This window comes from Ciona intestinalis, chromosome 10 (genome assembly GCF_000224145.3).
Source record: "Ciona intestinalis chromosome 10, KH, whole genome shotgun sequence".
NCBI classification, from domain to species: domain Eukaryota; kingdom Metazoa; phylum Chordata; class Ascidiacea; order Phlebobranchia; family Cionidae; genus Ciona; species Ciona intestinalis.
The window spans coordinates 3,770,790-3,785,888 of record NC_020175.2 but is presented as its reverse complement, the minus strand read 5'-3'; the positions used below and the strand labels follow the sequence as shown (position 1 = coordinate 3,785,888).

Sequence of the window (15,099 nt, the reverse complement as noted above, 5' to 3'; positions counted from 1 at the left end):
GTTTACTGTCAACAGTAAAATTGCCAGACGTATACAACGAATTTATTGCATATGAAATAGTTTATTTTCAAAATGGAGGCGACTTGGTTTCTATATTATTGATCAATCTGAAGCAGATATCATTAAATATTGAAGCTGGTGTCAAAAGAGAAAAGAAAATCGGAAATAATTTACACTAACTGGATTCTGGACGTGTTAATTCCTTAAAAATATAAAATATAACAAAATGGCACGACATTAAATCTGCTTCGTACGGAGAGATGACAAGCCTGGGAAAAGGCATAGCAGCGTGGGAATAGTATAGAAATGATTTTAATTAGATGGGATTTCACTTGACTCATTGCAAAGGTCCCCAGCACAGCAGAAATGACAAACTCTGACCTGAAATTGAAAAAAGTGTTTAAACATGACATGTATGCTACGTCAGTGAATATAGAATCTCATCATTAAAAAGTCGAATTCGAATTCGTGTACACATGGACGAATGTTTTGTACGTGTTCACGGAACCAATCTAAAAAACTTATTCTTTCATCGTTAATTATGGTTATGCCAAGGTATTTGTCAAATTTGAGCTTATTGCCAAGAAAATTACTGTAATGGGATTCTTACCCCATTTTTCAATGCGTTTTCACCGTAGCAGTTCTGTCTGTTACCACTCCAATTACTAAGGCAAGCTTGCCCGTGTTTGCATTTCTTCTCAACGATCTTAATTGGCCCGTTCGCCACTATTTTCGTCTGGCACATCGTCTGAACAAAAAGAAGAAAAAAACACCTTTTCATTCTATTTTTTCGACCCATTTGGTAGTAAACAAATAGTATTCAAAGAATTCTAAAACCGTATCCTCCGGACAGTACTGTATATAACTTTGAAAGCGGATATTATAGGTTCTTAAACATAACACTTTTGATATCATTTCTGAGGTTGTACGCCATGCCAAGATAAATAAGTTGCATTCAAGTAATGGCTTTTAAGTTGATAAATATTGTGCACTTTATAATACAAGCCTATTCTTGTTTACTTGTTAGTGTCAACTTACCTCCATAGGCGCGCACCTCTCTGTGCGGAACATAGATACTCCATTTACTACCAAACCAGCGTAACACGCGTCGGTCCTGCGAACTGGTACATCTAAACGAAGAAAAAATACATATAGAGTTATGTGGTGGAAGATGGGACACCTTAGCACATAATATCTAAATATTTTAATCGTGTTTTAAACATTTAACAACGGTCTATGGATGTCGTGAGGATACGGTTTTATAATTCTTTGTTTACTATCAAATAAGACGAAAAAATAGAACGAAAGGTGTCCCATCTTCCCCATTCTACTGTAACTCCGTACAAAGTGTTCTTATTCATTATACGTACCAAATACTATGGGGAAAATATCATTGTTGCAGTATATGATCGGGTATCTTAGTGGCGAGTCCAATCTTGTAAGCCCTTCAAGTCGGTAGACGAAGTTTCGAGGCACCAACGCTCTTGTAGTTTGGTTCAGTTTACAGTCTTCTATTCTGGCTCCTAATCTGTATTGAAACAGGAGATAAAATATACAGTAGGATGGGGGAAGATGGGACATCTTTAGCACGTGGTATCTAAATATCCTGATTGTGTCTTAAACAATTAACAATGGTTTAGGGTAGTCGTGAAGATACGGTTTTTATCATTTTTTGAATGTCCCTTGTTTACTACCAAATGAGACGAGAAAGTAGAATAAAGAAGTTTCCCATTCTCTCCCACCCTTAACTATATCAACAGTGTAATGAGTTGATATAGCAGTAAACTTGCAAAAAATGAACTTGTTTCAAAAAAAATGAAATTGCATTTCGTCTGGTACATTTTTATGGCACTCCTAATTTTGAAACAGAATATAAAAAATATTAACGAATTCATGAATTGGTAGCAGTGCTGAACTTGCAAAAAGGGCTTTTTTATAGAGCAAATGAAATTGCATCTCGACTGGTGCATTTTCATAGTACTGGAGACCTATACGGTTTTAGCATAGAATACTGAACACTATTCATCAATGGTTAGTCACATTTTGTGCTGATACTTACTTGCAAACAGTATGATTCCTTATAAATCGAACAAGAATTGGAACCGAAATAGGATTTCTATCGTCGGGCAAGTGAAGTTTGTTTTCAAAGCATTTAATGTAATCATCGGTGTCTCCAACGTCAGGATCCAAAACGGCTTGCCGTTTAAATCTACCAGCGCTTCCTTCTCCAGCGAATCCGATCCCTAGATCTCTACCCCCTTCAGTAGTAAAGGTTACGAAATCAGAGATGCAAGCTTGACTCGCTGCATACAGCGGTGATTGAGGGATTATTAAGTTTCCTAAGCGAGCGATCCAACACTCTGCTGTATCACTGTCCGAAGCCAACCTGTACAACAATAACGTACAATTAGTTTTAATCCCTAATTCTGTCATACTTTGTTCTACTTACGAACAAGTTATGTTATCGCTGTTTCTGTACCAGTTAGTGTCGAGTACCACGTAGTCCAGGATGGTTTGAAAAGAAGGGAATATACTACCTGCCTGAATGAGGAAACAAAAATGTGGTTTTATACTGTTTACTATATTTTCTTATGGTTCATATAGTACAGGGTAGGGGGAGATGGGACACATTTAGCACGTATAGTGTCCAAATATTCTAATCGTGTTTAAAACAATTAACAGCGGTCTATTGGAGTCGTTGGGATACGGTTGGATAATTCTTTGAATTTTCTTTGTTTACCACCAAATGCGACGTGAAAGTAGAGTTTAAAGGTGTTGCCCCCCCCCACTACTGTACATTACATAATTAAACCCGTAAATTGTATTAAGATTTTAAAGCTGCATAAAGGTATAGGTGACGTACAATATAAGCCTGAGGTTTACCCTGCTTACATACACGTACAACTATAGGATATAATTGGATAGGACAGACCACCGTTTATACGATAATTGTAACAACCATCACTCAGCACCTTCAAATTACAGCTCATTAATTACGACCACATCTGAGGTAAATTGTTACAATACGACACAAGATATTCTCTCAGTGGAAACCACTACGCCGAAGATATGCCTAATTCCTATAAACTCCCACACACTACAGTTCGTGTTATAATGTGTATAGTGGGGTCGGATGGGACATATTTGCGTTCTATTTTCTCGTCATATTTGGTAGTAAACAAAAATAATTCAAAGAATGATAAAACCTTATCCTCACGACTTCCATAAACCGTTGTTAATTGTTTAAAACACGATCAAGATATTTGGATATTATGTGCTAAAGGTGCCATACCATCTTACGTCATAGTACAATTATTGCAAAATCTTCCTTACCCTTTGCTGCATGCAGTTAGTGAAGAAATCTCTCAACGTTGTTGTGTCTGCAATCCTCATTGCTGGTCCAGGTGGAGAGAGCGCTCTTTTGTGTCTTCCTGGCACGCCTTGAGAGTGGTGGCAGCCTATGTGCAAACGACAAATGTGAAAACGTTAAGAAAAGCTACACAGAGTCCAAAATGGTTTATTGAGAAAATCAGAATAGTCTTTGGAAAAAATGTTGCGTTCTCAGCCCAGAAGGAAATATAGTGGGTTGGGGTAAGACGGTCCATTTTATATTCTGTTTTATCGTTCAATTTGGTAGTAAACAAAGAATATTAAAATAAAATTATTAACCGTACCCTCACTACTATAAAAAGAGCGTCAGTGATCTAAAAAAAAACAATTAGGAAATATGGGGTATTATGTTTTAGTACTAGTTTACAGTACATATATACAACTATTTTAACAGCATTTTCTTACCATGTCCGACAGCCAGTATTCCAGCGAAAACTAAAACGCGTAACATCTTTTGCTCCTACTTTTGCTGAGTGTTAGCCCACACCAAATTGCGATTCCTTATATTCCTTTTACTGACCTGACCTCAGGCGGTTTATGTTTTGACCAAGTCATCGTACGTGGGCCACTTTTCCATACTGTTTACTTTATTTTGGATCCGAAACTACTTAAATGATTGTGTTCTACTCAGAAGCACAAGCCACTTTTAAATACTACTGATAGGTTACTATTGAGCATAATGAGAATTTTGACATGGAAGCGTTTACGTCACGCCAATTATAAAACGTCACGCGGCAGGTATTTCACTTAATTGTATAGGACGAACTAAATTATAGTTAAGTTTGTATTTTAAGTACCTTTCGAGTGGATGCGCACTACAGAAAAAGATCAATTTTTGACGATTAATATAGTAGGGTGAGGGGGGATGGGACACCTTTAGCACATAATATCAAAATATCCTGTTCATGTTTTCAACAATTAACAACGGTCTGTGGGAGTCGTGGGTATACTGTTTTATATTTCTTTAAATGTAAATTCATAATAAATAAATAACAAAATTGAAAAACATAACATTAATAAGCCAGGGTTGTTTTATTGATGAACCGAACACATCATTGAATAAAAAGGAAAACAATTCAGAAAACAACTGTATATGTGATTTTACTTTGTGAAATCAACCCTAAAAGAATAACAAAAAAAGCAAATCTCGAATTCGATTCGAAGCTTTTTAGGATATTAAGCAAACACACAGGCATTATATATAGTGCGAAATTTCCTGCCGTCTGTTGGTAGCGGAAACATCTTAATAATCTTGAATATTATTCGAAATGTTGCAAAGGTCTCCAGTGCAGCAGAAATGGCAAACTCTGGCCTGTCAAAAAAGGCGATTAAGATGACGTAATATTTCCACGTCACTGAAAAGGGACAACTAGCAGGCTAAGAGTGTAGTATGAAAGCAGTCCTATACGCAAAAGGTAGATTAATTTGATTTTTGCCAGCAAAATCAAGTTCAAACGTACTTTAACGATGTCCATTTAACCAATTTATCTCAAATTCTTAGCTAATACTGGCATGCATTGTGTATAGTACTTTGGGGTAAAATGGGACATCTTCAGCACATAATATCCAAATACCCCGATCGTTTTTAAACACTTAACAACGGTCTATGGGAGTCGTGAGGATATGGTTTTACATTTCTTTAAATACTTTTTGTTTACTACCACATGGGACGAGGAAACAGAATGAAAAGGTGTCCATTATACCCCCACCCTACTATATATACACAATAAAGAATATTGTTTATGTCTCACCCTGTTGTTTATTGCTCTTTCACTGAAGCAGTTCTGTCTGTTGCCACTAAAGTTGCTCATACACGCATCTCTTTGCTTGCAATTCTTCGTAATCATTGTCGTTTGTCCGTTCACGGTAATTTTTGTTTGACATGCGTTCTAAAAGAAAAGATTTAGCATGCTTTTTTGTATTGTATCCAGAGGCATTCTCACGCCACGCGTTACAATGCACGAGAGGACGTATAATTTAAGCCTAAGTAGACTCATTACCCATACACCCAGAAAATTTGTCAGAATATAATCCCTTAACAGTTGATGAAACGTATTGCTTGATTTTAGCGTATATTCAAATACATGGCAGCAGTGTATTATGTACCGAAGCTTTAAGTATACGTGTAAAAGTTTTGATGTTATTACCTCATATGGTGCGCACTTCTGTCTGCGAAACCACGTAGCTCCATCCATACCGAAACCACTATAGCATTCGTTAGTACTTTGAACCGGTTCAGCTGTAATAAAACAAATATATAGTACTGCGGGGTTAGATCGGACACCTTTACCACATAATATCCGAATATCCTGATCGTGTTTTAAACAATTAACAACAGTCTATGTGGATCGTGAGGATACGGTTTATTCTTTGAATGGGCTGTGTTTACTGCCAAATGGTACGAGAAAATGTAATGAAAAGGTGTCCTTTCTTCCCTCACCCTACTATAATCCAATTCCAAAACGATAAAAGAAATACTTACCCGCTACTATTGGGAAGACATCCCTATTGCAGTAGGTAATAGCGTTTCTTAGAGGCGAGTCCGGTCTTGTGAGCCCCTCGAGTCTGTAACCGAAGTTGCTTTGTGCAAGGTCTCTTGTTGTCTCATTTTGTTCTACAATCTAGTATATCGGTTCTTGTGCTGGGGGAAATATACGTATAGTAAGATGGGACATGGGGTAAGATGGGACGTGTTTCATTCTCTTTTCCCGTCCAATTTGGTACTAAACAAAGAATATTTACATAATTAAATATCTGTGCTGACACCACGACTTTAAAATCGTGCTGTTAGTTGTTAAAATACCATTAAGAAATATGGGATATAGATGCTAACGGTATCCCATCTTACCCCACAGTACTATAAAGGTATGAATGGTTTGGCGTATAAGTAGCCAGAATCCATTGGCATGACGCACGATATAAGTATACGCAGACAGCATGTCTTTGTATATACAGCAAATACAGCTGTCATTGTACAGAATTACCTGTAAATGGTTATTAGGTTAAAGTTCTGTGCAGCAATTTACCTGCACATAGTATAATTCTGTATAAACCGTGTAAGGGTGGGAACATTAATAGGATTCCGATCATCGGGCATGTGTAGTTGATTCGTAAAGCAGCTGTTGTAGTCTGCTATCTCTCCAGACGATATAGGATTTGACTGTGAACCTGATTGACGTTTTCCACGCCCAACTGTACCGCCACGAGCCGCATAGGTGACAAACTGAGCAATGCAAGTTATGCCCGCACCATATAACGAAGATTCTCTACGAACCAGTTCCGCTAAGCGACCGTTCCAACACCATGCCGCATCGCTCCATCTTTCCGACCTTGAACATACAATGCTGAAGTATTAAAACTCCCGATATGGTAAGTGGAAGATGAGACACCTTTTTATTCTATTTTCTTGTTCAGTTAGGTAGTAAACAAAGAACATTCAAAGAATTATAAAACCGTATCCTCACGACTTCCACAGACCTTGTTAATTCTTTAAAACACGACTAGGATTTTTGGGTAGTAGGTGCGAAAGGTGTCCCATCTTACCCCACAGAACTTTACTCTAAATAAGCGACGTTCGTCAGCCCGTTACTCCAAAGTCCATACACAACACGCCAAACTTTGTACTTACGTGCAAGTTGTTCCATTGCTGTTATTATACCAGTTGCTGTCAAGAATCACATAGTCGACAATCGTTTGATAATCGAAATATCCGTCATCAAAGCGCAACTGAACGACAAAAATAAAATAGCTAAGTATATTATTTATGTCTATCTTATTGCACACATTGCTTATAGCAACTGTACTCTATATTACATTTTGCTATAAAATCTAATAGTTCCACAAGAGAATATAATATATAATAATAAACCTATGAAAAATAATAAACCTGCATGTATATAATAATAAACCTATGAACCCTAAATTTTGCTGTAAGATCTTTTACACAATATTTCAATAGTTTATAGACATTAGTTGCAAATAAAGACATACAGGTATACTAAACAGGTCGCAGACTACATAATATTAAATAAAACTAAAACAATTTCTTACTCTTCTTCGCATGCAGTCGGTGAAGAAATTTCTCAACGTTATTGTTTCGTTAATACGCCCTGCAGGTCCAGGTTGGGACAAATCTCTTTTATGTCTTTCGCTCCGAAAGTGGTGACATCCTTAGAAAAATTTCAAAATATTATTTAAAATATTACAGATCGGTAATGGAGTTTAACACTGCTGAAGTTTAGACTTACCATGTACAAGAACCAGTATCCCGAAAAAAAATAGAACTCGCAACATATTCATGATGATTTCTTCGTAAATATTTCGTTCTACATATTATTCTAATCACGCCGCCTTATATTCCTGCAATCGTAGCATTTGGCCCAAGGCAGTTCGTGTTTTGTACGATCGGTGCCTACCACAAGTCGCATATGTAGAAAACATGACGAAAACAGCTAAGGAATAAGAAATGGACACAAGTTTATTTAAAACCGTGTTGAGTGCGGTTCGTTCTCTCGCCCGTTCACATTTGATGTATAGGCCTACTGCTGACGCAGTTCCACGAAAATGATTCACCTAACTAATTGAGGACAAGGAATGCCTAAAACAGAATACGGGTCCACAGATTTAGCTTGAATGTTTATTTCCCTGACACGGCAAGTCAATTAAGTTTGAAATCATAAAAACTATTATTGGTTGTAAAAAAAAACAAAATTTACTGCAAAAAGTAAAGCGGTAAAGTATAACAATTGTATTTAAACAGTAAAAATGTTATTCAAAGATCTTAAAACGTTGAAAGTTATGCAGAATTTGCTTTATGAAAAGCGGAAACCACGCAGATTCGTTCCAGGTGCATTTGATTAAAATAGACTTTGAATTCGAAACTCTAGACCACAAATTCGAAGCAGTACTGAACTTTTTTAGCAAACAGCTTAAACGTGATGCAGAATTTTCCCGATGCACACGCGCCAGAAAACCGCATAGTTTCGTTCCAAGCGTTTTGTTAAAGCAGACCGCGAATTCGAAACTCGAAAATCCGAGGCATTAGTTTAGATACTTCACAGAAATAGATTAACATTCTCTCTATGGCATGACAACGATTTATACTTGATGCTTCGAAACTATAGGTTCGGTCGGAAATAGAAGGAAAAAGTTTCCGGGTTCGTTTTGCGAAAATACGACTTGGCTATGAATGCAAGAAAATGTCAGTGAATGAGCAGTTCAAGAAAAAACGAGGAAAAAGGGCTTTTTAAATAACATAAAAAAATAAAAGTATGAGGCATTAGATCAGGCATAAGCCATTGCAAGAAACAACTTGAACATTGCTGCCTGGGCACTGACGAGGTATCACACTGGTTTGCTGACAAATTCTGAAACAAAATAAAATATACTATTAGAGGTCTACTAATTTAGTCATGCTATATCTCATTAAGACCTATAGTAAACTAATCACGCAGGTAGCTTTTCTAAATTAACTTTACCTTGCCCTTCTTCTAACACCTCTACCACACAGCGCAGAGCAATCACTCCATGCCGACCATTCTTGCCATTCAGGCGCCACAGAACTGTGGCACGTGCCACACTGGCACTCTGTAAATTCCGTGGCTTCTCCAGGGCAGATGCCGCCGACACATACACGGGTTCTTCGTTTCCAAGAACAATCGGACCACGACGACCAAGGCGCCCAGGCCGGCTCCGGGCACACCTCTCTTCCGCAAGCTTGAGATTCAATGCCCGGGCCCTCGCAGCCTCTATCTCCTGGGTTTCCGCCTTGACAGGTCCTATACCTGTTTTTAAATGTGCCAACGCCCTCGCAGGATACGCTACATGCTGACCACGCTTGCCATTGAGTCCAAGAAGCGCACACGATGACGGGGTGACAGGTCTGCCAAATTTAAAGTTCGCATAAATATCAGGAATGTTAAAGATATAACTTTAGGTATAAAGAAAGTATGTTAAATGCAGCTATAGTACGGTCAGCACACACGATCACATATGACCCAATCGTGTTTTAACCATTAACGGGGATATGGCTATATCTGTAAATATTTTTTTTGCGAAACGTGACGACAAAAGTGAATTAAACATATACATCTTACCCCAAACCATAACATTTCAAACTTACCCTGGTTTCGCTTGCGAGACCCAAACAAGGGGAAACCCCAACTTCACCCAGGGGGCACATTCTTGATCTTGTTTGCACTGCAGTTTGCCCACAAGGAGCGGGGCAGGTTCCCCACGATGTCCACTCCGTCCATCCAACAACAGGGGCATCAACTGTCCAAATAAATGGAATTAATATAAACAATTAAATAGATATTGGTATATATTTCTAATACCAAGCAGGGTCTCGGAAACTCCACGTTGATTTTAAAAGAAAATTAATTTAAATTACTGTAATCTCGGTTAAAAAGTGTCTCAGAACTAATTTTCGAAAAACCTAAAACATTTTTTAGTATCTGGATCTTTGCCTCCTTTCAGTATAAACCATGCGTTTTAAGCGTGGTCGTGCAATGGTAAACCTGCACATATGCCAAAGGGTCATCCAAGTTTTTCTAGATTTTTGGCCACTTACGCAATGCATTTTGTTCTTTCTCGCAACATGCCTTCCCACAGTTTTGTCTCATGAAGTCACCGAAAGCGTCGCACCATGACAACTGAGATCTACAGAAGGCGTCACTTCTTTGGTTGATCAGCTCGGAGCAAGGGTCTGTTATACAGTTTACCCAATCAGATACAATTTAGATACTATTGTTATAGGTCTAATGGGAGATGCATTAGGGTAGGGGTAAGATGGCATATTTTTGTTCTCTTTTCCCGTTCCATTTGGTATAGTAGTAAACAATGAGTAATTACAGAATTGTATAGCCGCATCTTCACGACTCTACAAGAGCGTTTTTAGTTGTTTAAAACACGATCAAGTGCTTTGAGATTTAGGTGCTAACGTTACCCCACCTTACCCCACAGTACTATAGCAGGGCGGGGAAAATGGGACACTTTTTCATTCTATTTTCTCGTCCCACCACGGCCTACTAGAGATATCTCTAGTAGGCCGTGGTCCCACCTGCTAGTAAACAAAAAACATTTAAAGAATTATAAAACCGTATCCTCACGACTTCGATAGATCGTTGTTAATTGTTTAAAACAGGATCAGGATATTTGGATAGTATGTGCTATAAAGGTGTCCTATATTCCTCTCCCTACTATATATGTCTTAATATTTTAACTGGCAGGTCACTCTTAATCGAAATAAACTTACTTATAAGAAATACGTTTCTGTACGCCTCGTTGCAGGTAACAATATTTGAAAACAATGGCGAAGTTAGTTTTGTCAATGCTTGGAATCTAAACGGGTAAACTTCTGTTCCGCACGCTAGTCCTGAGTTAGAACTTGGTGTAGTTGTACTGCTCGTAGGTGTGTATGACTGGCTCATTGTGGCGACCAATGATTCAGTATCCTGGTTACTTGTCAGTTGAGTATCCTCAGAAACAATAAAAGCGTTGTTGTTTCGTCCAAGGTCGCATGTTCTGCATATAAAACATGATATAGTAGGATGGGGAAAGACTGAACACCTTTAGCACATTATATCCAAATATCCTGATCGTGTTTTAAACAATTAACAACGGTCTGTGGGAATCGTAAGAATGCGGTTTTATAATTCTTTAAATGTTCTTGTTTACTGCCAATTAGGACGAGAAAATAAAATGAAAAGGCGGCTCATCTTCCCCCACCCTACTTTAATTATCCGAAAATATACGTTGTCCAAAATTTAAGCTCGGCTTTTTAAGTAATACGCTCGTTTAAATACATCACATAAAGTTTGGGCAGGCGTTCGACAGAATGAAAAAATAACCGTTGTATTTCAATAATTCTATAAAACGACATCCATTTAACGTCGTTATTTTCATTCTCTTTTCCTATACCAATTGGTGGTAATCAAAAAAATATTTACAGAATTATTAACTGTAGCCGTGCGACAATAAAAGAGCGTTGTTAATTATTTAAAACATGATTAGAAAATATCAGAAAAAAAATATTTAAGTTGCAATCGGTATATCCCATCTTACCCCACAGTACTACGTCTACCTTATGCTCGATATTTTATCAATTAACTGTAATAACTTACCCACAAATAGCATGATCTTCCACAAACTTCACCACCTCCCCAATATCAATGTTCCTTCTGTTCGGGGGCAAAACGAGTTGATGGCGAACGCACTCTACGTATTGCTCACGTAAGAAATCTGACGTCACTGGAACGGGTGCTTGGCGCTTCGTTCTAGATCTGTAGATCACTGCAAAGTAACAAGTGATAAAAAAGTCAGATTGTTTAAGAAAGACGAATAACCCATATTTATTACAAACAAAATTATTATAATTTTGTACAGTGTTAGTTTTGCTGGATCAATTTTGGTAAGATTTATGCAGCATGTAAAAAAATAATAAAAAAGTAAAGTGTTAGCGTTACATGGTTTTTGACCTTGTGCTGTTTTAATATAGATTCGCAGCCTTCCAGCACTAACTGTGCAATATTTGTCTTGCTGGGTACGCAGCGCAGTAAGTTCTATATACCACCTATAAGCGCCGTTTAAAGGTAATTGGTTTGTTGATTAGTACACTACAAATTGTGTCAACACGGGTTTGGACTGTGTTTTACAAGTACTTCATAACTTACAATATGTTTTAATCACCAGATTGAGTAATGCGAATTTGAAATGTTTGTCAAAATCTGTGTTACCGCAAAAATACGCTAGCTCCACAATACCACACTGCTGCGTAGTTTCGAAACGTCTTAAACGTCAACACCAACGCTAAGTGTGACTTACTTGTCCCTGTAGTAGCTACGTCTTCCTGCAGTTGCCGAATGCACTCTTTGGCCGGTCCAGTGAGAACGGAAGTCGGACGAAGATAAATGTCGATTCGACTTTCCCAGCACGGTACGGTGTCGTTCTGTGTCCTGTATAATTACACGTAATAACCCATAGTAATAAGTGAATAGTTTAAACCGAAGACGGGATGTACACCTGTTTTTGGATAGATATTATAATGTGGGAAAGAGACACATTTACATTCTATTTTTTTTGACCAATTTGGTAGTAACCAAAAATATTTAAAAAATTATAAAATTGTGTCCTCGGGACTCCCATAGGCCGCTGTTAATTGTTTAAAACACGATCAGGATGTTTGAAAATTATGTTCTGAAGGTGTCTCGTCTCTCTCCGCCATACTATAGTTTACAGGATTGGCATATTGAATCGTTTAGTGTGATCGTAATACATATAAAACGCCTCACCCAGCACATACGGTCTCATCTGCTTGGAAATACCAGTTTGTGTCCAATATTGTGTAGTCAATAACTCCGTTCCAATTCGTAAAGAGGCTAATCTGAAAACAATTTTCAATCAATGATATAGTAGGGTGGGGTATCATGGGACACGTTTTTAATCTATTTTCTTGTCTAACTTGGTAGTAAACAAAAAATATTTACAGAATTATACAACGTTAACCCCGCGACTCTAAAGTGGTTGTTAATTGCACAAAACTCAATCAGGTAATATGGGACTAGGTGCTAACGGTATCCCATCTTGCCCCATAGAACTATATACTACAATACGCCGCTATAACACCCAATGAAATACTGCCTTTCTGATTACCGGAAAGCGCTGTAATTATCAGTAAAACTTCAATACGTTTCGTTCCAGCATGGCAATTATATAAGTAATACCGGGAACTTAGGCCAGGCTGGTATTTTAGGTATCAGTACCTTGTCAGTCATACAACTTGCGAAGTAATCTCTCAGCTGTCTTGTTTCTTCCACTGTTAACGAGTTATTTGCAGCATTTGTTTGACGCTTTTTTCTAGCGTGACGTGCAACGTGGCAACCTAAACAAAAAACAAATAAAATATAACTAAAGATTATTTCGATTTTAAAATATAGTAGGTTGGGGAAGGATAGGACACATTTAGTACATAACTTCTAAATATATTGATTAAGTTTTAAACAATTAACAACGGTCTATGGGAGTCGTGGAGATACGGTTTTATAATTCTTTGAATGTTGTTTGTAATTTACCAAATGGGACGAGAAAATTTAATAAAATGTGTCCCATCTCCCCACCCTACTACATACATACTACAGCTGTGTTATAGACAATAAACCATCTACTGATTTGTTCACTTTGTAGAGAGACATATATAAGGTTAATGCACGTTACTTTTGTAATGGCAAAATCCTAAATTTCGCCAATTATCATAATATTGCAACATAAAAACAATAAACTTTACTTACCGTTGTTGACTATGGTAAAGAAAACTACTATAACAGAAAACACCCAAATAGCTGTTACTATCCGTGTCATTCTATTTGAACACGATTCTGAATGAAATCTAAAAACATAAAATTGTAAACTGCCTTGAAATCAAAACGATAATATGTAAAAAGTTTGTTACTAGGATAACTTTATGATTTCTCCGAAAATGTCCTGAAAAACGGTATAAATTTTCTGCCAATACTACAAAACGAAACGAGTACTGTAATAACAGCTTGCGAGTAAAATGTTCATGGCGAAGACGACGTGAAATTATTAACACGACAATTTTATTGAAAAATAGGATAAATATTTAGCACGAGTTGCACGTCCAAGTCGTCAGTCCTGGTAGTTTAGAAGTCATAAATTATTTAACTCTGTCCGCTAATTTCATTTATTTAACCACGCCCTATAAGTGTTTCCTTATCGGTTTCTGAGGTGGTAAAATAGTAAGTTTCGTGTTATGTTATAGACGTTTGTCATTTAATAACATAATAGCGGTTAGCTACTTGGCTTTGCTCGCGCATTTACATAATTTCGCGCAGATTACTGTATAGCATTTTGTGTTCGGCTTTTCCAATTATACTATTAAATTGTAACCGTACGGTGTCACATTACAGTGTTCTTTAGTAAACTAACAATAACTCCAGATTATAATGTATATATATTCTCTTTGCTTTGCAAAAGTATAAAAACTGAGGAGTTTTATCGTATTTAAAAATACATCCGGCAACACTGTTCACATTCTTAAACACCTTGCCAATATAACAGCGCTGGAGGCTTGTCAACAGTTCTAATCACGTTTTCTGTGTCTCTGCCAGTTCGAATGTGCCACGTATGGTTAATGTTACACCAAGTTTTAGCACGTTTTTATAAACTAGGGAAAAAATCTTAAAAGTCTTACCCTCTTAGTAAAACTCTTGCATTAATAACCATACATTACATACACAGCGAAATGTATAGGGTGGGGTGGGGTAAGATAGGACACTTAAGTACAAACTGCCCAATATTTAAAATATATAACGTTTTTTTGTTTATAATACAAATTAGTAGCAGTCTACCTTTATTAATTGACAACACTTTAAAAAAATATATTAAAACACATAAAAAGTTATCCACAAAAAGTAATAGCGTCGCCAACGCAAGATACTACCCGAGGAAATTTGACTCTCTCTTTAAACTAATTACAAAACTGCTTAAATATTTATACTATTCCCTTAAACTATTTTTTTTTTCAAATAAGAGACTTGCGTTCTTTCTGAATGAGAGACTGACGAAGTCATCTAGGCGAAATATTTCTTTCAATTATACAGGACATGATTTTTATCTGTTTCGTTTTCGTAGGACCAGATCCTTACACGAAACTCAAAATATGTTAAGAAAAAATGACATCAATTATACCTA

At 37.1% G+C, this 15,099-nt stretch overlaps 3 protein-coding genes across 3 annotated transcripts; all 3 read right to left on the bottom strand.

Annotated features, from left to right (window-relative positions):
- Positions 1 to 30: 30 nt before the first annotated feature.
- LOC100177026 lies at positions 31 to 3,903 on the bottom strand. The gene is made up of 8 exons (XM_002126497.3): positions 3,796 to 3,903; positions 3,334 to 3,458; positions 2,450 to 2,541; positions 2,060 to 2,386; positions 1,371 to 1,528; positions 1,039 to 1,130; positions 611 to 748; positions 31 to 381 (listed from the first exon to the last, which is right to left on the bottom strand). Exons 1-8 carry the CDS (start codon positions 3,839 to 3,841, stop codon positions 313 to 315), a joined length of 1,047 nt encoding a protein of 348 aa, XP_002126533.1. The 5' UTR covers positions 3,842 to 3,903; the 3' UTR covers positions 31 to 312.
- A 502-nt stretch (positions 3,904 to 4,405) lies between these two features.
- Positions 4,406 to 7,760, bottom strand: LOC101243400. The gene is made up of 8 exons (XM_004226514.4): positions 7,638 to 7,760; positions 7,441 to 7,559; positions 7,019 to 7,116; positions 6,417 to 6,719; positions 5,873 to 6,031; positions 5,538 to 5,629; positions 5,142 to 5,279; positions 4,406 to 4,702 (listed from the first exon to the last, which is right to left on the bottom strand). Exons 1-5 carry the CDS (start codon positions 7,687 to 7,689, stop codon positions 5,995 to 5,997), a joined length of 609 nt encoding a protein of 202 aa, XP_004226562.1. The 5' UTR covers positions 7,690 to 7,760; the 3' UTR covers positions 4,406 to 4,702; positions 5,142 to 5,279; positions 5,538 to 5,629; positions 5,873 to 5,994.
- A 252-nt stretch (positions 7,761 to 8,012) lies between these two features.
- LOC100179365 (SCO-spondin) lies at positions 8,013 to 13,796 on the bottom strand. Its single transcript, XM_002126227.3, has 10 exons — positions 13,677 to 13,796; positions 13,152 to 13,270; positions 12,681 to 12,772; positions 12,214 to 12,344; positions 11,514 to 11,682; positions 10,646 to 10,914; positions 9,962 to 10,096; positions 9,512 to 9,663; positions 8,868 to 9,271; positions 8,013 to 8,756 (listed from the first exon to the last, which is right to left on the bottom strand). The coding sequence occupies exons 1-10, from the start codon at positions 13,744 to 13,746 to the stop codon at positions 8,669 to 8,671; spliced, it is 1,629 nt and encodes a 542-aa protein (XP_002126263.1). The 5' UTR covers positions 13,747 to 13,796; the 3' UTR covers positions 8,013 to 8,668.
- Between the last annotated feature and the right edge of the window lie 1,303 nt (positions 13,797 to 15,099).